The sequence below is a fragment of the Micromys minutus genome, assembly GCF_963924665.1.
Source record: "Micromys minutus genome assembly, chromosome: 13".
Classification (NCBI taxonomy): Eukaryota; Metazoa; Chordata; class Mammalia; order Rodentia; family Muridae; genus Micromys; species Micromys minutus.
In genome coordinates, this window is record NC_137982.1 from 11,985,196 (window position 1) to 12,013,061 (window position 27,866).

Here is a 27,866-nt window from a genome sequence, read left to right on the forward strand (position 1 = left end):
AATGATAGTGCTAAAGTCTAGGCTAGAGTCTGAGGGCAGGGGGAGCTATGCAAGGGTCTAAGTAGTTATAACGGTAGTTCACATATTAAAGGAAGGCTGTGGCAATATCTCTTCTTCAACTGTGATTGGGGTAGGGTGGAGCAGAGTGACATTTTACAATCACAGCCACCTCTGGGGAAAAAAAAACCTGGTCATATATATATATATATATATATATATATATATATACATACATACATACATACATACATACATACATACATATATATATATATATATATATATATATATATACACGTTCATCATGGCTTCTTTGTCGCAGGCAACTGAGCCCCCACAATCTCAGGAACTGATATCTGATTCTCTGTAGATTCCTCAGATGGTAGGACCAGGGTGAGGAGAACGCTGGTAGAAGGACCACTGGGCTAATCAGGTGGTGAGATCTGTCCGGACACTGCAGTGGAAACTTCCCAGATGAACAGGGAATTCTCCACACACCAGCCTCCTGCCTGCTCATCCCTGCCAGGATCTGGGTGTTTGTCTCCTGGAGACTCAGGACTGGGCATCCAGGAGAGGCGGTGATAGATTGTGGCAGGGTATTAAACCTGTTAAGTTGAAATCCAACAGAGCAGAGCTCCAGTCTCTGCTCCACCACCAATAGCTTGTAGCTTCTAGCAGGTCAGCTTGTTCTCCCATTTATGGGGCTGTGTCTGAGCATCCTGCCTGTGGCTTACAAACTGCGATGGCACTGGTTGGAACTCCCCCTTCCCCACCTCAGCTCAGGCAAAGTCTGGAGGAACCCTTGAGCCTCTGAGTCTCCTGCCCTGTATTGCTTTCCTCGCAGAGCCTTTTTCAGGATTAAGTAAGAAAGACAAACAAGTGGTTTATGTGCCTTTCAATCCTTGGCTCTCTGGTGGTCTGAGCTGTATAATTTAGTGGGACACTCCCCCCACCTGCACCCAGCTACCCACTTGCCTGCAGGGTTTCTTTTTCTTCTTTCTTTCTTTCTTTCTTTCTTTCTTTCTTTCTTTCTTTCTTTTCTTTTCTTTTCTTTTTTGTGTAACCTTGAGCAAACCTCTACAATTCTGGACCTCAGCTTTCTTTCTCTGTAAATGGAAATGACACTATTGGATTCATAGGACTATTGGGAAAGAGACTCGCTCTTTCTCTCCCCCCTCAGAGATTATATACATAATAGGTACATAAGAAATGTTATTTTTATTCTCTGCAATATGTAATGAAAAGTTGGCACTGAGCAGGCACAGAGGAAAGGAAGAGGCCTTTCCATGAAGCCAATCCTGCTCAGGTAGGGAAGGAAAAGAAGGGCCAGTAGAGAACTAATTTTGAGCCCCACATTCTTGCTGTCCTCAGAGCAGCTCTTGCAGAAATGCAGGTAGTAACGCTGTTTTTTGGATGGGGGAAACTGAAGCTGACAAAAGGCAGCTGAACGCTCAAGGCTGTGGTGAGAGTGGAGACTCAGTTTGGGACTGAGATTTGAAGAGAGTTGAGGCCGCTGACTACAGAACTTTCCTGTTCTGTGAACCAGCTGCAGAGGTGGGGTGGGTGGGGCTGGCCTCATGAATGATTCAGGTGAGAGTCAGCTTGGGATTTCCAAATGCTGGGTGGGACCTCCCCAATACCTTTCAGATGTGGGGTAGGTAGGCAGAAGGGCATGGACTGGCTTGGGTATGTGGCAGGGGGTGAGGCTCGCAGAGAGAAAACCTTTTCACCTACTAGCAGGGAGAAGTGGGATCTTGCTACCTTGCCTCAGACTCTTTGATCATCTCTGGCCCTGTGTCCAGAGATACCTGTGGGACTGTTGGGAGTATTGACCAGTGGGCTCAGTGGGAAACTGAGGCAGGTGATGACATTTTTGTGATTACCCTGGCAGATGGATGGACTGGCTGGCACCTTGATGAACTTGGCTCTGGTCCCCTAGTCACATGAGTTTTTCTTGTATATTTTTATTTACATATTTTTATTTTAGATTATTTTTACTTTATGTTGTAGAAGTATTTTGCTTACACACACAAATATATATAACACACACACTTATGCATACATGCACACAAACATATGCACCATAGGTATGACCAGTGCCCAAAGAGGACAGAAGAGATGTCATCTCTCCTGAGACTAGAGTTAGAGGCAGTGGTGAGCCACCATGTGGGCGCTGGATACCTAGCCTGCGTCTTCTGCAAGAGCAGCAAGTGCTCTTACCTCTCCGGCCACCTCTGCAACCCCTTTCCTGGATTATTCACACCAGCGCTCATCCCACACAAGCAACCAGTCTCTTGTGACATTTTCAGTCAGCCAGACCCCGTGCTTGGTGACCAAAACAGTGATAAATCAAAGGGGGATAAAAGGACAATTTTGATCTAGTACCACCTTGAAGGAGGTGGGTGGGAGAGAACTTCCTTCACATGTCCTGGCGCAAAAGAGACAATGTCAACAACTAGAGGATCAGCTGCTGTCTACAGGGTCTGCATTCAGGACTTTGGCTCTGGAATGGAAGAGCAGGGAAAGGTTGTAAGCCTTCTAGCAGAACAAGGATGTTCCCTCAACCTGGGCATTCACCTGCTTGTTGGATCCTTTCTTTGAGGTAGACCAACTATTAACTCTACATCTAGCCACTGCCGGTCCCTGAGTGTTATCCCTAGCAGCAACCAGCATCCAAATGTTCTTCACCTCTCTATCCATACTCCAGGTCAACTGGTCAAGAGCTGGATCTCAGTCACCATTTCCCTTTCCTACTTCTTCCTCTGCTCCATCCCCTTGGTTAGGCTTGGTTCCTGGAGGCCTGTATTGGCACCCTGGCTAGTCTCTTGGCCTCTGGCTTCTCCACTGCACCCATGCCTCATCAATTACACACTCCCATTACATCCCTTCTTCATTACATCCATCTTCTGACGGCATGATGGGCTGTAGAGCGTGGTTCCAGCAAGGGCTCATTTGCTTACAACTGGTGTGGGTCCTGCCCTTGATTATCCTGGTGTTCGCATGGGAAGCAGGCCCTAAGGTCTTGTCTATGGTCGTATGGAAGAAAGGAGACTTGAACTCAATTTTCTTGATTCTCAGGTTGTCTCCTCCCTCCAGGGTCGTGGCTGAGGTATTAGCATTTGTTTTTTTACAGTACAGGACAGAGGCTTGGGAATGAAGCTACAGGTATGGTGACTCCCTGGGTTCTGGCCCAGGGTGAGGGCGGGACAGGGAGTGGAGGATAAGACTCACCCTAGTTCTGCTTTCTTTTCTTGATCACCGGAAGGTCCCCTGTCCTCTGGGGAAACAGAACCCCAGATTTCCTCCCAGATCTCATTTTGCTGACAACCACCTGGCTCAGGCCTCTTTGCCCAGGTGGGTGGTTAATAGGGGTGCCCTAAATCTGGGAATGTGGAGAAGCTGAAGTGGTCTCAGTATCCCAGAGCCCCAGCTCCTCCCTGGTCTGTCCTGGCTTGCTCTGTCTCCCTAGAGCAGTTGGCATTTGTCCCAGTAGAACATGGGAACAGCTCTGGTCTGGAAGCAGGAGGGGCATCCCAGCAGGCCCCACCTTTCCCACCTGTTGGTGTTCCTGAGCCCAGAGATGTCTGAAAGCAAGCACAAGGCTGAAGGGGACCTTCCATGAAGCCGGGCCTCTGGGTGTGGGCAGAGGACAGCTGGGTGTGCTGGGAGAACTGAGGGAGAGAGCTCTGAAGGAAAGGGACCAGGAGACACTGTGGCTTTGCTCCTAATCTCCAATCCTTCTAAGCTCAGTTTCCCCAGCTGTGAAAAAGAGCCAGTGAACCAGATGCTTAGATCCTGTAAGGTTGGCAGATGGCCATTCATCTGGAGGGTGGCATTTGGTCAGCCCTGGCATCTAAGTTAGGACAACTTTGGAAAAAGTTCTCTGACCACAGAATAGCCACTGCACATGAGATCTGTGTATGTGCCTAGGGTGTTTTTTTTTTTTTTTTTTCTTTTTAAAGTCTCATTAATTTTATTTTGTATAAGGATTATATATACAAATGTTATATTTTTCTTTTAAAACAATTCCCTTTATCTTTACCTATCAGTAAACAAAATTGTCTTGTGCCACATATATGTTTTAATATCTACTTTATATGTATTCTTTAATTAAATTAAAAAATTTTAATTTTATATTTTACTTACTCACTTTACATCCTATTCACTGCCCCCTCCTGGTCACCCCTCCCACAATCAATCCCCCACTTCCCTCTACCTTTCTTCTTTAAGCAGGTAGGGGTCCCCTGGGTATCCCTCCAGCCCCCGCCTAGGGTGGTTTTACATGTCCATTTTATAAATAAGTACACCGAGGACCAGCAAAGGCTAGCATGTACCTCATCGAAGGTGAGCCAACTGGCAGGCTGTGTATTCAGAATGTAAATTACAGCTCCTCCTGTCTGACCTAGGAGAGCCCAGGGTGCGGGAAGGAAGTGTTGGCTTGCAAGAGTGGCAGAAGTATGTTTTCCATGCACTCTGTGTGCAGGCTGGGCTGCACTGCGTGGCTTCTCACCTCCTTGCTTCTCATCCTCTGCAAGCTGTGGTTCAAACCAGCCCCTTCCACCATTTGTTCTGCCCCCAAGCCCTGTCCTCCTTCGTGCCCATCCTCAGAGAACCTCAGTTTACTGTGTACCAGATGGATGCATTTCTGGCACTGTAAAAAGGTCTTGCGTCTCAAGGATCGCGAGTGACGGTCTCAGCGGTCACCACGTAGCAATTAATAAAACGTCTTGGTTAAGGCTGGAGCAGAGGAAGTCGGCGGTCGGCCTGTCAGAGGTGACAACTGGAGGGAGGAGTGGGGGTGGAGCCGTGGAATGGGTGGGAGGGGACCCGCCGGTGCTGGGGCAGTGCTGGAGTTGCACTGGAGGAGTCAGCCGTTGGCGTTGCACATCCATCCACTCCCAAAGTCATGAGTCGTGAGTCCGACCCCAGCGGTGCCCCCACGCGCCCCGGAATTTGGTGGCCTGCAGGCGGAGCCTTAAACGCCAGCCTCAACTCTCTCTTCCCTCCGCAGGAAGGAGTCTCTCGCTCCAGTTTCCCCTACTGCTGCTCCTGCTGCTGCTGCCGCCACCCCCGGTACTGCTCGCAGACCCTGGGCAGCCCTCACCAGGTAGGTGGCCCCCTGGATGTCCGTGAAGATCCCAAGTCCTGTGCCATGGACTTGGTCCATCTCCCTTTTCTTCCTTCCATAGAGACCCCCTGATTCCCCTCTCTGCTTGCGGTGCAGGGATTAAAATGTTAAGTTTATGGGATAGGGGGTTCCTGGAGACCTCCAGGGGTGTTGCCACTGGCTAGGGCCTACCTAGGATCTCTCTGGCCCACAGCCAACTGAGATGCCAAGCCGGCAGGGGGAGCAGGAACTAGTTCTTTAACTTCTCACCTGTTCTGTGGTCCGACTTTCCAAGCAGCCTCCGTATCCCCTCCCCTTCCCCCCACGTCTTCCCCAGAACCCAGCAGTTTCCTGTGGGGACTCCTTAGGAAGGAAGCGGCAGAAGCCAAGGGGAAGGCAGGGGGAAGTGAGTTCCCTTTCTTTAGCCTCTAACTTTTGGGGAGTCGATCTTAACGCTCAACATATCACTCCCACCGGTGATATGGAAGGGGGGAGATCATCCTGGGAATAGCGAAGAGGAGACATAGTAACGAGGAAACTGAGGCTCAGCAGGTGCGATAACAGTCCCAAGTCACATAATGCATAGTGGGCTTAGGGTTTGAACTCGGGACCAGCCTAATCCAGATACTCCCAATACCTGCACTTATTCCGGAGAACTCTGTCCTGCAATTCTGTCCTTTTTCTCTCCCTCAGGGCAGAAGCCGGTTCTAGGAAAGAAAAATAATTTACTCTCCCCCATCTTCTCTTCCCTTGCTCCCCACCTTTCCTTCTCCTCTCTCCAGTTTGGATGCCCATCTGTTAAATGGAGCCAAGAAAAATTGGCAGTCAGGGAAAGGGAGGGAGTAGGAGTCCTGGCTTGCTGCGTGATGCTACAGGGCTTTGGAGCTCAGAGGACAGAGTGGACTGAGAATCACAGCAGGCTTCCTGGAGGAGGGGGTTTGAGTGAGAAGAAGAACCGGGGTCACCTGTGCTAGAACGTAGACAGTCTGGGTTTTGGAAAGGAAGCATTTCTGACCCAGCACTACAGTTTTCCAAGATTAGCTGTGTGTGCCTTTTTCTTTGGTGCTCACAGTAGTCTTGCGGGAGGGAGATGCGGTAGGTCTATTTTATAGATCAGAACTTTGAGAGGCTGAGGAAGTGGGGCCATTTTTTGGAGACCCCACAGTGGCAGAGCCAAGGCTGAATATGCTGGGCATTCTGGTTTTTAATTTTAGGATGAGCCCAGCTCTCATCTAACCCTACGTACCCCACCTCCACTCCGTGAGGACCTGGCATTCATATACCTGTCTTCCTTGCTGGGAATCTTTTAGGGAAGGGGGTAGAGTTCAGCTTGGAGCTCAAGGCTCTACCAGGAAATCCACAAGTGTTCAAGTTCATCCCTTCTAGACATTGGTTTGGCTCGGTATCCTCCCTTTAGCCAGGGAGTAGGCATGACTGATGGCCCAAGCTGCGTCTGACCGGAGCCATGGTATCCCCTCTGTCCATAGTCAGATTGCATGTGCTGTAGTGGAAATTTTTCTGTTTTGCATCCCAAGGGCTTCTTCTATGCAAGCCTTTGGCTGGGGGCTGGTGACACAGAGGTCACAGTCTGATGTGGAGTGATGTAGGTGCCCAGAGTGACACTGGAGTCCACAGTCTGATGGTGGAGACAGGTGCCAGCAGATTGTTACATAGGATGGTGAAGGCCATGGCTAAGGGTGAGAAGTCTATGGATGTCGAAGAGGGAGTATTGCTCCTGTGTGAGGAATCATGGGTTGGGGTCTTCAGGCTGCTTTGAAGGAAGATGGCCTCTGCCTCTCGGTAGGGGAGAGATGGCATCCTATTTGAGCTCAAGACTGTGCTGGAAATGTACCTTCCAGTGTGTGTGTGTGTGTGTGTGTGTGTGAGAGAGAGAGAGAGAGAGAGAGAGAGAGAGAGAGAGAGAGAGAGAGAGATAGGGTCTCTCTTTGTAGCCCTTGCTGTCCTGGAATTCACTATGTAGTATAGGCTAGTCTTGAACTCACAGAACTCCACTTGCGTCTGTCTCCCTAGTGCTGAGATTATATAAATGTGCACCAGCATGCCAGGCCCATTTATGTGCCCAGGGAGGGGGCATGGCCTGGTGAGTAGAGCTGTGAGCCAGGCTTTTAAGCCTGAGGCTAGGCTGACTCCAGCACATGGGGTGAGACTTGAATACAGGCCAGAGCCTCCCTGTGTCTTTCTTGGTTGCTCCTATCTCCAGCCCCAGCTAGGTCTGTATACCTGGAGGGCCTTATTTTCCTACTATAGGCAGCTACTTGGGCCTGCCATGGAGGTGTTTGTCCTGGATCTGCCTACAGACACGGTGTCAGGAGGACCCAGGCCTGCCTACTTAGGCTTGCTTTCCTCTTTGACGCCAGCCTCCTGGAGCTTCTGTAAATATTATTTTTAGGGGATTTGGGTGCAGCCTCTTCTGCCCTATGTTGTCCATACATCCCAGAGAACTTGGTGTTCCATGCCCTGCTTGGCTGTGAGTCCAGATCCCCAAATTTTGGGCTGGAGGACATCTTACTCAAATCCATGGATGCGTTTTAGAGCCAGAAACTCTTGCTCAGGGATTATCTGTGGGAATGAGGGTTGGCTGCTTTGGCCTTCAGGTCTGTGTGTTTGCAGGCACCACAGTGGGTGTCAATTGTTCTGCTTCATAAGTGTCTGGCACTCAGTGGGAATGGTTCCAGAGTTTTGTGCTGAGGGTAGGGGAATGATGGGAAAGATGTAGAGGCACGGCTTGGCTTCCTTTTGGGTTCGGACAGGGTAGGAAGCCCCTTTGAGATACTCGCTCTACCTGCCTATGGAACAAACAGGAAAACAAGGCCCGAAGTGTGGAAGGCATCAGTTCTGAGCTGATCTTTCCTCTACTCTTCTTGGTGGCTGACTTGTTCTTGAGGGTGGCTCACTGGAAGTAGATTAGATTGTGTGCCTGTACCTCCTAGTTCTCTTCTTTGGTGGCTTCTGGGTTCCATCAAGAGAGATAGGTGGTCTCTGTAGAGAGGACCTCTCTGTTGGCCAGAGAGCTGGGTGGTTTTGGTAGAGAGATCACCTCTGCTGGGTAGAAGACTGGGTTGCCATGGGGATCACGCAGAGGTGGAGTTAGGCTGAAAGGACAACCTTCCTGTTGAGTGTCTGGAGGTCTGCTTCTGGCAGGAGGCTGAGGCAGCAGGCTCTCACTTTCATCTTGTTCACAGCCCACCTTGAAGAAACAGCAACATCTTTAGCCTTTGGATCAGCATTGCTGTTGTATTCTTCCCCTGAATCCAGTCCTAGACATCCCAGGTTAAGTCAAACAGGGAGAGGGAAGGAGGGTCAAATTTTGGTTCTGCAGCCTGGAAGCTGTGGGGCTTGCGTGTGAGCCTCTTGCCTTCTCTGAGCTTAGACTTCCTCCTTGTGCAGTGGGAGGCTCGCATGTCTTCCTGCTGGGTGCTGGAAGACAAATTCACCCTGGGGATTCTCAGTCAGTGACAGCCACTGTTTCCCCAGTCTGACTGTCACAGTCTGCATGGCCAGTGACACCGGTCTCCTCTCTGCACACTTTCATATTCCTGAGCTCCTGTGGTTGTTGTCCCTGCCCAAGAGGACTTTTCCTGTCCCGGGGCAGCTGGTGTTTATGGAAAGAGAGTGGGGAGGAGGGAGGGGAAGCTGGCCACAGTTTGGTTGGGAGGGAGGGCCCTCTTTTGGATTGGGGCGGGGCATGAAACCCTGGAAACATCTGGAGGCCTCACAGCTAGCCTCCCGGTGCTGCTGGGAGGATGAAAGCCGCTCTCTTGCCATCAGGGGATGGCCAGTCTCAACGTGACATTTTATTAGATCCACACACTTTTGCTAAGCTTCTGTCACCACTGCTTCCCTGAAAGCTGGGGGCCAAGCCCAGTTCACGAGCCCAGCCTAGTGGGGAGATGAGTGTCTGAAGGTGTGGCCTTCCCTCAGGGAGGAGAACAGAGAGGACTTGGAGTGCCTTGGGCAGAGGGCAGAGCAGGATTCCTTGGGGGCAGGCTGGAAGATGTGTGAAGGAGAAACGTAGTTTAGGTAATGGTGGGGGTGAAGGAGCATTGCTGTAGCCCCCTTGAGATTCAGGACCCCTTGAGACTTCTGCTGAGGTAGGAAACTGGTACCACGAGGAGCCCCTTCCTTCTGCCCCTGCCCTTGGAGTAGTAAGAGTGGGAAGAGAGAGCCCTAGGCCAGAGTGAGAGGTGGTGGTGGTGGCTCACAGCAAGACGAGCTGAGCTTTGGCCAGCAGATGGTCAGAGGAGTCCCAGACCTGGTAGGCTGAAAATGGAACCGGGTCTCTTTGATCTTTCTGGAACTGTGACTAGCTGAGTGGGGGGCATATTTGGGGAATGCGGATTTCTGGGGTCCTGACAAGTCTCATCCCTGGGTCTTGCTTGCCAGATCTGCCTGTGGCAGCTTGGAAAGCCCCCCCCCCCTTTGTCCAGCTTTCTTCCCCCTGGCCTCTCTCTTCTATACTTCTGCCAGAGATCACAAACATGCCATTGTGGGGTTGTTCAAAGTCACCAGAGCTTAAGCAAAACTATTTGCATGCATAGCCTGTATGATTTCTGCTGGTATGCGTGTGGTGATGGTGGTTTTTGGGGACATCTGGAGGCCCCTGGAGGCAGAAGGAAGGGTGCTGTACCGCTGAGGTGAGCCTCTGCTTTGAGGTGAGGACACAGGCTGGAGGCGGCTGTTGCTCAGGACTTTCCATTCGGGCCTCCTTGATGACTGGTCAGTTCATGCCAGGCTGTTCTGACTTCTTGCCACCCTCTTGACCCCAATCATCATTCGCACACAGTGTCAAAGTTCCCTGTGCTGTTGGCTCTATGCCCAGAAAGAGTCGTGTTCACAGAAAGGTTCCTGACATTTCTGTGAAAGCCAAATCAAGGTGCCTCCTGCCAGGAGCCAGGAGTCCTGGGTCTGCTTTTAGTAAGAGAACTCTCTCTCTCTCTCTCTCTCTCTCTCTCTCTCTCTTTCTCTCTCTCTCTCTCTCTCTGAGCCTCAGTTTCTCTGACTGAGCAGTTCATGATGGCCAGGCTGGATCTAGATGAATTGCATGACTATTTAACTTAATTGCTGAAGAGTTTCTGAGGCCAGAGAGATACAGAAAGAGGGTGGCAGTCAGAAGGATGGGGCTTAGACACAGGGAGGGACTTTTCTTGTTGGGGGTTCTATGAGGTGGGAGTAGGGAGAAAGGGGGTGGATGCAGAGTTCGTGCACCACTGTCTCTGGAGATTTCTCTTCAGCAAGGCTTCTTATGATCTCTCTGTGTTTGACTTCCTCAAGATCTTAGAGTATAGACCTCCCAACTTCACTTAGGTCAAGTCTCTACTTTTCAGGGGAGCTGAGATCTTGGGATGTCCCTCCTGGTCTCTTGTACTTTATCCTTGGTTCTGCGAAACCTCTTTCCTGGAATTGATTGCCGAGCCTGGGGAGGCGGAGTGGAGAGGAAGTGGAGCGAAGGACATTTGGCCTGATACGACCATTTCCTGGTGGCCTTTTCTGGCCTTATATTCCTCATCTGCAAAATAGGCCTAATGAAGCCTCATGTCCCCTCCCTTCTGCAGAAATGGAAGGTTAGGCAGATTCTGTGTTTCTAATACCTAGGGGCTCACAACCTTGGTGCTCATCTGGTAGAAACTTTCCCATACCAAGGCAGGAAGTGGGGCCCATAGCACATTGTCTTATCAGCTGTTTCCTAGCCTCAGTACCATCAGCTTGGCCTGGACTCTTCCCTGACCACTTCAGTGGTAGCCGGGAGGGATGGAAAACTTTCTCTGGGCCCCTAGCATGAGCTAGGCTGGAGATCCAGGGCAGAGGGTGAGGTTTTTGTCTCTGGTGTAGGAGTTGGGCAAGTCAGGTCAGGAGGCTACTTGAGGGTGTCTCTAATACCTGTTTCTCATCCACAGTCAACCCCTGTTGTTACTATCCGTGCCAGAACCATGGTGTCTGTGTCCGCTTCGGCCTCGACCACTACCAATGTGACTGTACTCGCACGGGCTACTCAGGCCCCAACTGTACCATCCGTGAGTAAGGCCTCCAGCCCATCTCTCTCCCGCTTCCCAGGATCTTCTCTATGCCCCCACTCCTGCCTTCTTCTCTGGTCATGGCTTCTTTTCCCTCCGTGTCTGTCTTTGATCCTAGCTCCCATGTGAGCTCTTTTCTTGGTCCACTCCCACCCTGTGGTAGTTCTTCATGTCCCTTGTCCCTTGTCCTATTTTGGGTCCTGGCTCATTTGACATCACTCCTAATGGTACTTCCTATAGATTCTTGCTGGGTCCCTATCCTCTCACCGTGGGTAGTGTGGGTCTTACCAGAAGGGACCGACTCAGTGGCTCCTACCATTCCTGCAGCTGACATCTGGACCTGGCTTCGGAATTCCCTGCGACCCAGCCCCTCGTTTACCCATTTCCTGCTGACACACGGGTACTGGTTCTGGGAGTTTGTGAATGCCACCTTCATCCGAGAAATACTCATGCGCCTGGTACTCACAGGTAGGTATGGGGCTGGTCCCTCTAATCTGGGGAACTTGGCATTTGATAAAGGCAGTGGATGGAACAACTATGATTGGCAGATAAAGCAAGGCCTGGCATAGGTGGAGGCAGGGGAGTAGGGTGTCACTGAGGCGGGAACAGTCTGTTGTTATTTTTGTTTTGCAGTTCGGTCCAACCTTATCCCCAGCCCTCCAACCTACAACTCAGCACATGACTACATCAACTGGGAGTCTTTCTCCAATCTGAGCTACTATACTCGTATCCTGCCCTCCGTACCCAAAGACTGCCCCACTCCCATGGGGACCAAAGGTAAGGAAGGGGTTGTGGTAAGGAACTGGCCTGAGTTTTCCTCTTCTGGAAAAGCAGGCAGAAAAGTCATTACTGACCCATTTCATAGATGGTTGGAGCAAGGCAAGACAGCATGTCTAGGACCAAGGAAAGGCAGAAAAGGCAGCTAAGGGTCTTGCCTAAGGTGACAAAGTCAAAGGCAGAGTCTGACTACGGATCTCATGGTACCCCAGGGTGTCTGCCTACTTTATCCTGTGTGCTGATAAAGGGGCTTCTGTTGGGTGGTAACTTGAAGCTGAAATGGAAGAAAGAAGGAGTAGGGTATTGTGTTCTGGGTGCTAACTCAGCTTGATGCTTCATTGGTAATTTCCAGGCTCCACCAAGGTTGGGAATAAAGAGTGTCACTTTTTTTTCTTCAGTTTCCAAAGAACCATTTGGCCTCCTGGGCCTTCTTCTTACTCATCTCTGTTAAGAGACTTTTTGTGCAGTTCAGAACCAACCATATTCACCATAGACAGACAGGCTGGACAATTCAGCACTGCTGCTGCCTCACCTGCTGCCACATGGTGTCGCTGTTGAACACAAGTCCCATACAGTCTTGTAGTTTTGCACACCCTGAAGTTTAGGTGTGTCCTCCAGGATGTTACATTGATGGTTTTCATTCACACAACTACCTGCTGTTCCCCAAGTACGGCCAATGCCACCGAGATAGCTGATTCCTTGCAACATTGCAGGGATCAATCCTTCCCAATGATGGCTAAGTGTAAGGTAGATATTGTTCCCTCAGTTTTCTTCTGGGTGATTCCTGTCTGAGGAGTCCAACTGACCATCTTAATCCACATCTATTGACCCGGAGTCTTCAACACAGGACTTCACATGTGGGATGGTGCAGATTTACCATGATGCAGAAAGTCCTGTTGCCTCTTTCTGTGAGGGCAGTAGGCAGCAGCTCCTCCAACATGGACATAATTAAGGAAGACCTTTTGCTTTGTAATGTCTGGGCTGACATTGTTTAAAATAGGTAAATTATAGCCAGATTTGCAACTGATTTTTTTTTTTAACCAGGACACAGTCACAGCGGTGCATGCTGCCTACGTCCGTGTTCATGGTATAGGAGCAAGACAGCACAGATCTGAGAAAGACCACACACTTGTTCCCTGTTGGGCTTAAATCCTTTCACACTGCTCCTCAGGTCCACTGTGTCAAATAGCATCACCCTGTCTTATAGAGGAAGACAGTGAGGTTCGTAGATGAGATGGCTTATCTCTGCTCATGCAGTTAACGAATAGTACCGCCAGTTGTTTAATACAGGTTATTTTCCTCCAGGGCCATGGAATCTATGATATTTAATTTAAAAATAGATTATTATTTTATGTGTATGAGTGTTTTGCCTGCATTTCTTGCGCTATGCGTATATAGGATCTATAGAGGCCAGAAGACGACATTAGATTCCTTGGACCTGGAGTTAGGGATAGTTAGGAGCAGGTGGTGAGAAGTCCTCTGGAGAAGCTGCTAGTGCTTTTAATCACTGATCCATCTCCCCAGACCACAACTGTTTTTTTTTTTTTTTTTGTTGTTATCTTATTATGGGAAAGCTGAAAATGCACCCAAAAGTTGAAAGGAGCAGATGGAGAATCATGTTCTAGTTTAGGCACTACCCACAGCTTACCCAGCCTCACTTCATCTAGCCCCACCCCCACTTTTTGGACTTGTTATGAAACCCTAGGTGGTTTGGAGCTTCATGTAGACCAGGTTGGTCTTGAACTCACAGAGGTCTGCCTGCTTTGTCTCCTGAGTTCTGGGATTAAATACCTATCCCATCATACCACACTACTCCGCTTTTCATTTTCTAATGGTGGTTTTAAAATTTAAAATCAATAAATTATTAGTGTGTGTGTGTGTGTGTGTGTGTGTGCGTGCACACGCATGTGCCCGCCAGAAGACTACTTTGTGGAGTTGATTTTTCCTATCACCTTACTGTCGGTTTGGGGGCTTGAGCTCAGGTGATCAGGCCTCTGCTTTCATCTGCTGAGCCATCTCACTGGCTCCTTATGGTTTTGAGACATAGTCTCTCTGTGTAACCCAGGCAGGCTTTTAACTGGAGATGTTCTTGCCTTGGCCTTCTCAGTTCTGGATTATGGAGGTCTTAAAAATGAATTCCAAATACCAGACAATTTCCTTGGCAAATACTTCAAGGTCTTTCTTTTGACAGAGCAGGTTTCAGACCACCTATGGGGAGGGAGGATTGGCTCTGAGGAGGAGTCTCTGACCTTCCTGCTTGGACTAGTTTGCCTGGGGACTCTTGGGAGCTCAGTGATCCCTAGGGTAGGAAGGTACAAGCAAGACCTAGGCATCCTCTACTCTTTCCTACCTCCCCAACCAGGAAAGAAGCAGTTACCAGATGTTCAGCTTCTGGCCCAACGATTGCTGCTGAGAAGGGAGTTCATTCCTGCCCCACAGGGGACCAACATCATGTTTGCTTTCTTTGCACAACACTTCACCCACCAGTTCTTCAAGACTTCTGGAAAGATGGGTCCTGGCTTTACCAAGGCTTTAGGCCACGGGGTGAGTGTGCAGGGGGGGAGTCCTTCGGTGCCACATGCAGGCTATCATCAGAATCCATGTGATCTGAGTGGGACCTTTCTCTGACCTCAGGTAGACCTTGGCCACATTTATGGAGATAATCTGGAGCGACAGTATCAGCTGCGGCTCTTCAAGGATGGGAAACTTAAGTACCAGGTAGTGTTGGCTTGGGGGTGGGACAGTGGGAAGGGTCTCCCTTGTTCTCTCTCATAAAGGTGTCTGGGTAAGCGAATTGGTCAGAGAGTAAAGGCTGGGAGGAGTTAACAGGGAATGGATTTCTGTGGCCTCCTCAGGATGCTTTCATTTACTTAGCTGTTCCACTTCCTGGGATGAGCACTATGATGGGACCTAGACACGTGACTGAGCAGTGTCCATATTAGCCGTGGGCCCTGCCATGAGGGGACCAGAGTCCATCAGGGTTCGCATATGGGAATGCCAGGGAACAGGTGAACCACAGACCAACATCACGTACACGACTGTCAGGGTTTGGGTGAACCACAGTGCATCGGGCTCACAAACATAACTGTCAGGCTATGGGTGACCACAGTACATCAGGGGTTACGTACATGACTGTCAGGGTATGAGCTGTAGCGAGATTTTTTTTTTTGTAAACCAGAGTTGTCCAGCAATAGCGTGAACCTCATATGTAATTCAAATTTCCTAGTGGCTTCAGTAACAAACGTAAACAGATAAGATGGATTTTAATAATCTACTCTCCTTGGGCTGATAAGATGTCTCAGCTGGTTGGTAATGGCACTTGCCAGCAAATCTGACAACTAGTGTTTGATCCCTGGGAGAGAACTGATTTCTGCAAGTTATCCTCTGACCGCCACAGGTTTGCTTGGATACCAGGGTGCTCTTGCCTCTGCACACATAAATGAAAAAAAATGTAATAAAAATTTAAAAGGTTTTCATTAGAGGCAGCTCTCTCTAGATTTCATAAAATTTGTAATTGAATAAGTAGACCCACATACCCAAGAGCCGAAACACCAGCTTTAAAAATTTTAAACTACAGGGCTGGGGAAATGGGTCAGCAGCTAAGAGCACTGGCTGGTCTCCCAGAGGACCCGGCCTTGGTTTCTGTCATCCACATGGAGGTTCTCAACTATTGTAACTCCAGCTTAAGCGGTCTGATGTCCACTTCTGGCCTCCGTGGCCGTACACTGGAGAACTAAATGCATACATAGGTACATACATACATACATGCATGCATATGTATGTACATACAAAGATAAACCTTAAAAAGGAAAATTTAAAACAAAATCAAGTTTAGATTTTCTAAGCTAAATGAAATAGAGGTCTTCAGCCCGGTCAAATTTGGAGGGGTCTTGGGGCCACAGTGGCTTCCACACTGGATTCTGGAAACCTGAAAGAAATGAAGGAAAGAAAGGTCACCGGGGCATCTTCAGAGCAGAGAGCAGCACTTGCATATAGCTTGGTAGTATGTATACTTCATGAATGGATGAAGAGACCACTATCTACTTCATTACTCTTGCGATAACTGCCACCAACCAGCGGTGCCATTAGAGAGGGTCTGGAGGCTGGGACTGCTGCCCTAGGAAGTTAGCATTGCAGTGGAATTGAGGAAGCCAAGAGTGGACCATGGTCATCTTCTCCTTGCCCCACAGTGGGTTTAGCTGTGAGAAGGCTCGGAGGCAGGAAGATCCAGGGATTCATAAGTGATATCTGGGGAGGAGGAGAGCTACTGTGGGTAATTCCAGCCACCTCCATCCCTCTCCCTGCCCCCTTGTCCCTCCCTCTCTTTCTTCCCCTTCTCTTTAAAAGGGTATACTGATTGCTGTGCACCCAAGAGGTAAGGGCAAGGCAGGCATTTAGGGAGCAGCAGGGAGGTGGGCCAGAGCTGAGGTAGTAAAGCTGGACCGTGGAAGCCGACTGTGGAGAGCTCCAAGAGGGATCTTGGAGGAGGGCTGGAGTCAGGTTGCCGGGCGGCCTCATCCCACAGGTGCTGGACGGAGAGGTGTACCCACCTTCCGTGGAACAGGCGTCCGTGTTGATGCGCTACCCACCAGGTGTCCCGCCAGAAAAGCAGATGGCCGTGGGTCAGGAGGTGTTTGGGCTGCTTCCGGGGCTGATGCTCCTCTCCACCATCTGGCTGCGTGAGCATAACCGCGTGTGTGACCTGCTGAAGGAGGAGCATCCCACGTGGGACGATGAGCAACTCTTCCAGACCACTCGCCTCATCCTTATAGGTCAGCATATGCCCTGAGAAGTGGGGAGGCAGGTAATTTAGGACCCTGGTGTTACTGAACCTAGACAACCACAGTCTGAGCCTGAGCCAGGTTAAGCTACCCATACTCAGTAAACAAATTAAAATACAAGCAACGTAATAGTGAAAAACAGGATGAAAGAAAGAAAGAAAGAAAGAAAGAAAGAAAGAAAGAAGAAAAAAAAAGAGATTTAGCCAATGTGGTCACATTGGTTAGAGGGACAGTCAGCCACTGGTGGCTAAGACCTCAGGCCCAGGTCTTCAGTGGCTTCAGTTCCGGCATGTGTTGATGGGAGGATTTGCTATGAGACCTAGAGGGAAGAAGGCTCTGAGTACATTTGATTTGCCACCTCAAATCCTAATTTGCTTCCTCTTTGTGCTTTACCCAGTTTGGCATTGGAGTCCTTAACACACCAGCGTCAAACCCCAGCTTACCCCACCCTCAGAACCCCCCTCCCCAGTTTCTTTCAGTCTATTAAGCCTTAGTAGAATTTGGTAGATTCTAGGTGACTCAGGACAAGATATTTTTGTGTCTCCTACGGGGGTGGGTCCATAACCTAAAATGTCAGACGGTTTCCTGCCTGGACCCTGACACCCCCAACCAGACCATGCTCTCTTTGTCTGAATCACTACCTCTGGACACAAATGGGCATGGCTGCTTCCAATTATAGAGCCTAATTCACCGGCTCTGGAAGAGTCTGGCACTGGGGATAAGAATAGTCCAAGGGTGGACAGGCTGATTCTTCTGAAGTCTGTACCTCAAAGACCTTTACCAGAGAGGCCAGGTCTGTGGCTAGAGGTTGCCCAACACCCTGTGTGTGAAGGCACTGTTATCAGAGTTAGGCTGTCAGTCTCATGCCAACAGCATAAATGCCTCTGCTGTCCACGACTCACATGACCAGATCCATAGTCTTATGGAAATCCCATGACTATTAACACAGCCTACAGTTTACAGTCAAGGAAAGTGAGCATTGGGGAGACAGATAACTTGACTCAACCGCAGACGCCTACATATTGAGAAGCTAGGACTTGAGCCCAGTTCTGCTAACCGCAAGTCCTGTGGCTCCAGGTCAGTTTACTAAGAAGCCAGTTTATCTGTTGGCTGATTGGTCCAGATAACAGTTTCCTTTAACTATCCAGCTGGCTAGTTTTTATATTGTTCTGGGATGTTCAAACTTCTTTTTTGTCTGTTTGCTTTGTATGTAGCTGCTTCCTAAGGGGTTAAAGGGAAGCCCCTGCCCATGATATTCTGACATATATGATAACATATAAGAAATATATTACATTTAAATGAATGCTCAGGGCTGGGCTCCCCAGCTGTGTGGCTTTCTTTGGCTGTAACAGCAGCTGTCAGATGGGCTCTCTGAAGCCTTCATCTCTCACTGAGGGCTTCAGTGAAATATTTCTCACTAATGCAACACTGTGCTTTTATATCTTTCAGAGTTTCTCAGCTTAATTTTTTTTGAGACAAAGTCTTTTTATTTAGGCCATCCTGGCATCAACTTTGCAACTCTCCTGCCTCAGCGCCTCCTACACCCCCAAGCTCTGGGTTTACAGGATTGTGATACCATTCATGACTTCTCCAGTCCCTTGTCATGGTCTGTAGGAGGAAGGGCTACCTCAGGGTTGGGTTCTTTTTCTTTTAATTATTTTTTATTTTGGCCTTCATATGTATCAGTGTATCATGTGAATGGCTGGTGCCCATGGAGCTCTGAAGAATGCATCAGATCCCCTTGAACTGGAGTCACAGATGGTTGTGAGCCACCATGTGGGTGCTGGGAATTGAATGTGGGTCCCTGGGACGAGCAGCCAGTGCTCTTAACCTTTTAGCTATTTCTCTCTAGCTCCTGGAAACCAGTTCTTGGATGACTCCTTTCCTGTGTCCAAGGTCTCCCTTGGAAGCAGCAGTGCCCTTGTCTGGTTCTGTCATTCAGGCCTGAGACAGTTCTGTTTTCACATCCCCTTACAAGAACACAAAGCAGAAGTGACCAAGGGGAATAAATGAACACCAGCACTAGGAAGGAGACGAAAGCAAGCACTTTTTGCTATCTGTTCATTTCCCATGTACGGAACTCTACTGACCTTGTTTCCTATCTCCCCTCTCCTCCCCTATTCCCCCTGCAGGGGAAACAATCAAAATTGTCATTGAGGAGTATGTGCAGCACTTGAGTGGTTATTTCCTGCAGCTCAAGTTTGACCCGGAGCTGCTGTTCCGAGCCCAGTTCCAGTATAGCAACCGCATCGCCCTGGAATTCAACCATCTCTATCACTGGCATCCGCTCATGCCCAATTCCTTCCAAGTGGGCTCACAAGAGTACAGCTATGAGCAGTTTTTATTTAACACTTCTATGCTGGTGGACTATGGTGTTGAGGCACTGGTGGATGCCTTCTCTCGCCAGAAGGCTGGCCGGGTAAGCTTCAGAGGAGCAGAGGCGACAGGGGTGGGTTCTGGGATACAACAGACCTGGTCCAAACCCCAGTTTCTTCATCTGTGGAACGAACACAGTGTCACTTCTACAGGTGGTCGGAAATATCCCTTTATGAATTCTCTCATTTAGGTGACAGTACCAGGTTTGATGTTTCATGTTACAATGACAGAAACGACTCAAAGAAGAAAGGGTTTGGCTCACAGTTTCAGGGGCATTACGGTCAGTCACAGTGAGGAGACCATGGCAGAGTGGCCCAGTCTGCGTATGGCAGCAGGAGCTCAAGGCAGAGGCTGTTCACATCACAGCAGAGCAGGAGACGACGAGATGGGAAGGGAACCAGGGGCAAAGGCTGCTTTCTAGTGACCCACTTGCTTCAGCTTGGCCTCGTCTTCTAAAGGCTCCAAAGCACCCCCAGTAGCGCCACCATTTGAGGAGCAATTGCTTATAATAGAAACTTCCAGAATAATGCATAGCACAGGCTATATCCAGATGCGTGGGATATATATGGCGATGAAGAAGACTGATGTGGTTCTCGGTCTCTGTCCCTTTAGCATTCACCCTGTAGAAGAGAAGCTGTCCTGTGACAGCTGGCATCATTTGAGTGCTTGCTGTGTATAAGGGACCATGGCAAGTGCTTTCTAATGTCCCCAGAATTCTAAGACTATGTTGAGGACCATAGAATAGAAAGCCATGGCATCCTGTCAACTCTGTGAGCCAGAGTTGAGCGTTAGGGTGACAGTAAAGCAGAGATGGTAAAGATGGACAGGCATTTCCCATGGAGAGCAGCGGTGCTGGTGATAGGGGCTGATCTTGTTCCATATGGAGAAGATGGCATGCACAAAGGCCTGGGGTCAGAGGGCATAGCCTCTGAAGGACAGGAGAACCCTTTTAGGATGTGCTAATATACATGAAAGTGCCTTCATGAAATACTTTTTTTTTGAATCCCACATTCAAAAAAATTCCTATCAGCTCAATTGTCATCCCCCAAAGTAATATGCTATGATCCTAGCCCTGAAGACCTCAGAAAAACATTTGAAGGTATCTTTTAAAGAGACAATTAAGACTAATTAGGAAACTGGGGTGGGCCCTAATCCAGTATGATTGATGTCTTTGTAAGACAAGAAGATTAAGAAAACCCACATGGTTTTCAATGCGTACTGTCGGGCCCTTGAAAAAAATCAAGTACTGACTAAAAAAAAAATATATTCACATGGTTTTATGTGAAAAATTATTTTAATGTCTGAAAAAACAGTACTGACAAAAAAGTATAATTTCAAGCAAAAAATGTTTAAAATCTGTACATTTATCTTTGTTTTGTAAAATAAAGTCGTTTAAAAAAAAAAAGAAAACCCACATGAAGGCACAGGGAGGAAGTGGCCATTTACAGGCCGAAGAGATGTGCTTCAGAGGGAGACAGGCCCCAGACTCTCCAGCCTGCTCAGTGTGAAGGAAGGAATATGTTTCTGTTTATTAAGGCACCTATGTTGAATCCTGGCAAACTAATACACTTCCTTAGGTTTTCTAGCCAACCCCCTATGAAATTCCTCCTTCCTTATGGTTGGAAGCACCCCTTTCTTCACCCCAGCACTCTGGACCCCTTTCTCATCTTCAGCCCTCTGCTTCTCTCTCATCCTTGTCTCTCAGCCTTGTTAGGAAGCTGTGGTACCTAGTGGATTTAGATTTTTCTGCTGGTAATTTGACCGTAATTAGTATTAGCTTGTTGGCAGGTTTTGTGCCCTCTGCTCTCTGTGGCAACATGTATGTGAGGAGAGATAGTAGGCTTTGTGTGGGGCTGTGTGACTGTGGAGTATGTGAAAGGTTTGGGTTTTGAAATTGTCAGGAGATAGCAGGTGCTAACTCCCAAAAGGAACAGCGAGGACAAAGCAGGGCTTTCTCTAATAATGATCATCGTGCATGGCTACTGTCTGGGGATGTTGCCATGGAACCGCCCTGTGACACTGCTTTGCTCCTTCATCTCCTTTATTTTACCACAACCATATCAGAAGGATGCTCTCACTTTCCCTATCTTTGCATAGGAGGAAACACAAACTTAGTCTGTCCTTGTGTTTGTGTGCCGGGGGTTTCCAACAAAATTCCTCAGAGCTGGTGGCTTCAGGTAACAGAGATGTAACGGAGACATATTCTCTCATGGTTAGGTGGCAGCAGGGCCATGCTAACACTCTCTGGGGGTTCTAATGGGGCACCTGTTGCTTATCTTCCCCACTGGGATCCCACAATTTCTTGGCTTGTAGAAGGGTCACTCAGCTGTCTACATCCATCACCTTGTCTTCTCTGTCTCTAGTATCATTTAAAAGGGACTGCTAGGTTGGGCACAAGGTGCACCCCTCTAATCCCAGCACTCTGGAGGTGAGGGGAAGGGGATCAGGAGTTCAATGTCATTCTAGTTCCATGGCTGGGTCACATGAGAACCTGTCTCAAAAACCAAACACAAACAAACAAGGTATCACTTCTTAGATTAAGATCTTTCCTAATAAAGCATGACTTTATTATTTTGCCTACACCCATGAAGACTATATAGTTCTTTTATTCATAGGGAATACATTCTAAGATATCCCAGATGTTTGAAATGGTAGAGCACTAAACCATATATATGCTTTTATTCCTATACATAAAAACTGTGGTGAAGTTTAATTTATAAAACTAAATTTATAAATTGGGTTAAATTAACTTATAAATTAGTAAGAGACATAGTAATAATTGTAAAACAGTTTTCTATAGTAAAGTATGTAATGTGGTTTTTCTCAGTGGTATACTCTAGTCATCTCTCTTGGGAAGAAGTGAATTGATATTGTGTCTATGTGAGGACATGGGCTGTGATCAGTGATATAGGTGTGTGATATTTACTTTACTGTGTAAGGGTTAGCTGGGTGTAGCCCTCAGTTATCAGGACGATTGACTTGATAACTAACAGATGCTCGGTGATTGACAAACCAGGGAGCTTGTGCAGTGCAGACATGCCGGACAGAGGGATGATTCACATCCTGGGCAGGATTGAGAGAGTCCTCATTAGATTTCATCACGCTACTCAGAATAGCATGCAATTTAAAACTTAGGAAATTTTTGTTTCTGGAATTTTCCATTGAATATTATCAGATTGTAATTGCCCGTGGGTGATAGGACGTGTGTATGGCTAAGCCACCAATGCAATGAGACTATTTTCACCTAAGGTCACGATTGTGGGTGCTGCAGGTTAGACTTCAGTGTATCAGAGGGGCACAAGTCTAGCCACACAGCTTGGAATGGGTAAAGCTGGGGCTGGAACCACACTCTGCACACAGTTCCAAGCTTGCTTTGCTCTGAGCGGTATGATTTCATCTCTGCTATGTTTTTCTTTCCTGTTCAACTATACTTGTCCTATCAAGACAGATCTCCACCGTAAGCATTAACATGATTATTTCAGGAGAAATAGTACTTCCTTAAAACTGACATTCCTTAGTTATTATGACCTTTTATGGGCGTGTGTGTGTGTGTGTGTGTGTGTGTGTGTGTGTGTTAAGCTGTGTGTACCACTCTTGAGGAGCTGTCCACCTTGCTTCTCAGACAGGATCTCTTTTTTATGTGGCCTGGAGCTTGCCTCGTGAGCTAGGCAGGCTGGTTAATAGGCCCTGGGGATCTGGAGTCTTCATTTTCACAGGGACATTTTTTTCTTTCAGTAAAGATGAAACTACCTGTTGCTGTGACTCCAAGGACTCTGAGTTTCTAGAGAGTAGAGCGCTGCAAATTTCATTGTTGAGGAAGCGGAACACTGTGGGTCTCCGAGTGAAAATGACAGGGTAGGGCTAGAGCCAGGTTATAACATCACAATTGCTGAGCTACGCCACATTGTCTGTTCTGGTTCAGAAAGAACTGGAGCCTTGGAGTTCTTCTCTTAGACCTTATACAGAACAGTGTAAGAGTTTGGCCTCAGACTGACAGTGTGCTAATCTCTTGCAGATTGGTGGGGGTAGGAACTTTGACTACCATGTTCTGCATGTGGCCATGGATATCATCAAGGAGTCCCGGGAGCTGCGTCTACAGCCCTTCAATGAATACCGAAAGAGGTTTGGCTTGAAGCCTTACACCTCTTTCCAGGAGCTCACAGGTGGGTAGCTGCATTCTGGTCACAGTCTCTACCCTTGAGGCATGTTCAGAAAGTGAAGGAGTTCATAAGGAGAGAAACTGAGATGATGCAGGTGGCCAGTGCTGTGTGGTTGAGCATTGTCAGGGAAGACAGTGAATGTTGAAAATGGCCTACTTGGTCAGAGACACCACCTTCCAGGTGGGTGTGAGGGATACACAGGAATTTTCCAGGTGGAAGAAAGAGGGAGGGAGAGGCACTTAAGGTATGGCAAGGGAGGATAGAAGGACAGAGGTGAGAAAAGTAGGTACCTCTCTGGGAGGATAGTCACAGATGTGGTGGAGCAAACGGCTTGTCTTGGGAGGTTCTAGGTAGCAAAGGGAGGTCGTCACTGCACTGGGATCTAGGATGCTGAAGTCTTGGGTTGTGTCCTGTTTAACTGGTTCCTAAGCACTAGAAGAGATGATAGAAGTATCTGGTTGGTGGGGGAAGCTGTGGTTCAGTGGTTGAGAACTTGCCCAGCACAAAGAGGTCCTTGGCTTAACCCTCTTGACAAAACAAAACAAAACAAAGCACACACACACACTTACACATACACACAAATATACATACACACTCACATACTCACACATAAACATACATGCATACAATCTCATAATACTCTCACACATATTTACACCTACAAATATACATACACATATTTACACCTACAGATGCACTCATATATACAAACATATGCACACTCACACACACTTATACATACTTATATACACAAACACACACACACACACACACACACACACACACACACGTATGCACACAAATCCAAATGTTTCTCCTGGAGGTCATGTTCAAGAATTTGTATGCAGGGGACTGGATTAATGGCTCATCAGTTAAGAGTACAAACTGCTCTTGCAGAGGTCCTGAGTTCAAGGATGAATTCCAGACCTATCTTAGGAAGCTCACAGTTGTCTTTAATTCCTCTTAATGGGATCCAATACCCCTGGCTGACACAGGCACCTGACTCACACGAACATGCCCACACAGAGAGATATATAATAAAAATAAAATAGGTCTTAAAAGATCTCTTTTCTCTCTCCTTCCCCCTTTCTTCTTTTCCCCAAATTTTCCCAGATGTTGGGCAGTTCAGTTAGAGCCCTCTTGTCTCCACTGGTGTGACCTTATACCCCATAGGAGAATGGGTTTGAGGAAATAATGGAGAAGTCCATGACTGTCTCTCCTTCTGTCTCACATGTCCATCACCTGTAGACATGCAATTGTCACAGAATGGAACAGATCCTGGGATCACTAGATGAGCTTCCCATGGTCCTGGAACAACAGTCTTAAGAACTCTCATGAAAATGGATTCCAAGGAGTATAGAGCACACTGGCTCTGAATACCTGTGTCAACTTGAACACATACACACACACACACACACACACACACACACACACACACAGAGAGAGAGAGAGAGAGAGAGAGAGAGAGAGAGAGAGAGAGAGAGAGAGAGAGAGAGATATCTAGGATAATAGGGCCTGGGAATAAGTAAGGACTTGAGATCGTACTTGAGGGGATCAAGATAGGCTGTTTTCTTTGTGTTATGATGGCCCAAGAATTAAATCCAGAGAATGGGGTGAATTGCTTGAGGGTCACAAGCTATTTGGGGGCAGATCTAGACCTCTGCCCTCTTTTGTTGCCACATAGTCCAGGTTGAAGGGCCTGTTTATTCTTTCTTTCCTGACTATTCCCTGATGGTGGCAGGGTCAAATTTTAGGACACTTCCTCCAGTTGCTCAAATTGTTCTTTTGTTGTCTCTGTCATCCCCAGAGACAAACTGAATCTAGAAGCTTCCATCTCCAGGTCAGTCTTAACAAAATTGTGAGTGACTATATCCTCTTGCTCCACAGGAGAGAAGGAGATGGCTGCTGAGTTGGAGGACCTGTATGGTGACATTGATGCTTTAGAGTTCTACCCAGGGCTAATGCTGGAGAAGTGCCAGCCCAACTCCATCTTTGGGGAGAGTATGATAGAGATGGGGGCTCCTTTTTCCCTCAAGGGCCTCCTAGGAAATCCCATCTGTTCTCCAGAGTACTGGAAACCCAGCACATTCGGCGGTGACGTGGGCTTCAACATTGTCAACACAGCCTCACTGAAGAAACTGGTCTGCCTCAACACCAAGACCTGTCCCTATGTTTCCTTTCGTGTGCCAGATTACCCTGAAGATGATGGGTCTGTCTTAGTGAGACCATCCACTGAGCTCTGAGGGGGCTGGGAAGCAGTCTTCTGGAGGAAGGAGTTTCGTTCCCGAGGAAGACACTCCTTGATGTGGGTTTCCTGGCTTGGCATCGTGAGAGCTGATGCTGACAGTTTGGAACTTTGGGTCTCACCCTTGCCTCGAATATTGTGATTTTGCCATTTTAGGATGCTAAATTCTTTGTTAACTAGGAAAGTTAGGAGTGGTTTTGTCTGGCTTTTTAGAACTTGGTTCCTTGTTGGCAACCCAGAAAGTCAGATTTCTGGTTGATTTGGAATATAGGCTTCAAACTTTATATTATAGGGCAGGGTGTGGTTGCACACACCTTAATCCCAGAATTTGGGAGAAGGCAGTTGGATCTCTGTGAGTTCTAGGCCAGTCATGGCTGCATAAGTGAGAGTCTTTCTCAAAACAAACAAACAAACAAACAAACAAACAAACAAAAACACTTTAGGATGTAGAACTCCTTAACAAATCCCTTGAAAGCTAATGGGGTTATTAATTTTCTTCTTAGAATCTGGAGGCTCCTTCAGAATGTTGACTATCTGACAGGTGACTCAGAAGGTCCTGTTCCTGGTCAATGATCTATAACATGGGCCAAAACATTCCCGACTTGAATGTCTAGAATGTGGAATCGGTTCATTTTCCTGTTCAGTGAAATGGACACAGAACAGAAGAACCAAATGTCCAGCAAGGATTGCCTTGCCAAAGTCTGTGTCTATGCCAGAGGGCAAGGCAGTAAGGTGTTCTTGGGAACCACAGTTAGACTTTTTCCAAAGATGTGGAGGGAACGGGTGGACGCGTCTATGACCTTGGTTGGAAGCCACCACAGTTCTATCCCCATCCAGGTCTTTGCTCGTGGCAGCTGTTTCTCATGAAGCTAATAAAATTCTCTTTCCAAAGTTGCTTGCTATGCATATCTCTTAAGTCTAACCTGAAAGTTAACATTGATGAGGCTTTCCTCCCACTCACAGGCTAGGTGGGCCAGAGACTCGGTATGAGACTTTCCAAGGGCATCCCAGGAGCTTACCCTTGTATGTAAGACAAGGAAGCTTTGATGCTTTGTCCTTCCCTTTGGGCCATAACCTGCCTTTGTCAGATTATGTCTGTTCACTAGAATATCTAAATCCCAAACTTTAGAGATGTAGCATCCAATTTTTGCTATCTGATTAAGTTGATATCTTCTTATAGTGGAGAAGGGACAGATGGGAATAAGAGCACAGTACTTTAAGCCAACTTCACACACCCAATTCTTTTGTATTGTCATCATGACAGTGTGAAGTAGGTGGTATAACCCTACTTGGTTATGTGGCCAAGTGATGTGCTAGTCCCATATGAGCCAGGGCAAAGCTTGGAAGCCAGTCCCTCTCCCCTCTCCTGGTTTGGCCCTGTGCCAATCCTGATCTTGCTTTTTTTTGTCAACATCAGAGGCTTGGGGGATGCTTCCACTCTATGTGCTGGCTACCTGTTCCTGAGCAGTGTTTATTTCTCTAACTGCTGCTTACTTAATGTACTGGGTATTTTGATGGGGACACAGCAGTGAGAGAGTGTGTGAGCCAACTTCCCCACACGGGGAGTCTTTTCCCTGTGTATGTATTATATGACAATTTGTACCTGGTTGGGTTTGTTTCCCTTGGGGAGATGCTGTTATACTGGTCAATTCATTTAGGGCCCCCAGTCCAGACAAGGAAAAATTATTATAGGCTCGTATACCTCACAGACACAGTGGCAGGACCAGAATCAGCTGGGGAGCTTCTTGCCTAAGAACAGCAACCACTGATCTGGAGAAGGACCCTCTGAGATGCCACAGGATGCTGGCATCTGATATTACATTTGGGGCCCCGAGAGATGGCGGCTACTCTCAATTTCCTTGCCATAAAATGGGTTCTATGTGGCGCCTGTTGCTTGTTTCCTCTGTTATGGTCATGCTCATTTCATATTTTATTGCTGGAGCCAGGCTTATATGTCTTTATACAGCTCTAATAGAGGGTGAAGAAATGAATTTTTTGACTGACTTGGGTCTTGGAGAGGAGGTATTCATCATGTGGGAAGTTGCCCATGATGAAAAAAGTAGCCCAATGGCTGGAAATGTGCCCAGCTTTTTGTCTCCATATCCATCCTTAGAACACTACAGGGGCCATTAGAGGGTACCTTGGTCAGGGATGGCTCAGTAGAGCTGTGAACATAGCCCTGAAGACTGTGAAGTGCCTGTAGTCCATCAACTAACCATGCACATGAAAAGTATCAATGTATTAGATAGGCTCACCTTCCCACTTAACCACACTCCTCCTATACAAAGAGATTCAGTTAAAACAATCAGTGTGAGTGACAGTAGGTACAACAAGAACTCAGGATAGGGAGATGACTTAGTGGGTAAAATGTCTGCTGTGTAAGCCTGA

General features: G+C 47.8%; 1 protein-coding gene across 1 annotated transcript; it reads left to right on the plus strand.

Annotated features, from left to right (window-relative positions):
* The first annotated feature begins 4,834 nt into the window (after window positions 1-4,834).
* PTGS1 (prostaglandin-endoperoxide synthase 1) lies at window positions 4,835-26,829 on the plus strand. The gene is made up of 11 exons (XM_080927273.1): window positions 4,835-4,913; window positions 5,012-5,107; window positions 11,023-11,139; window positions 11,467-11,607; window positions 11,773-11,916; window positions 14,279-14,460; window positions 14,551-14,634; window positions 16,442-16,688; window positions 18,830-19,116; window positions 23,089-23,236; window positions 25,121-26,829. The coding sequence occupies exons 1-11, from the start codon at window positions 4,907-4,909 to the stop codon at window positions 25,474-25,476; spliced, it is 1,809 nt and encodes a 602-aa protein (XP_080783399.1). The 5' UTR covers window positions 4,835-4,906; the 3' UTR covers window positions 25,477-26,829.
* The last annotated feature ends 1,037 nt before the right edge of the window (window positions 26,830-27,866 follow it).

Bases quoted from the DNA above. Each gene is read 5' to 3' on its own strand.
- PTGS1 (XM_080927273.1), top strand. The intron at 11,917-14,278 runs GTAAGGAAGGGG...CTCCCCAACCAG, and splicing joins CACTCCCATGGGGACCAAAG to GAAAGAAGCAGTTACCAGAT. The intron at 23,237-25,120 runs GTGGGTAGCTGC...CTTGCTCCACAG, and splicing joins CTCTTTCCAGGAGCTCACAG to GAGAGAAGGAGATGGCTGCT.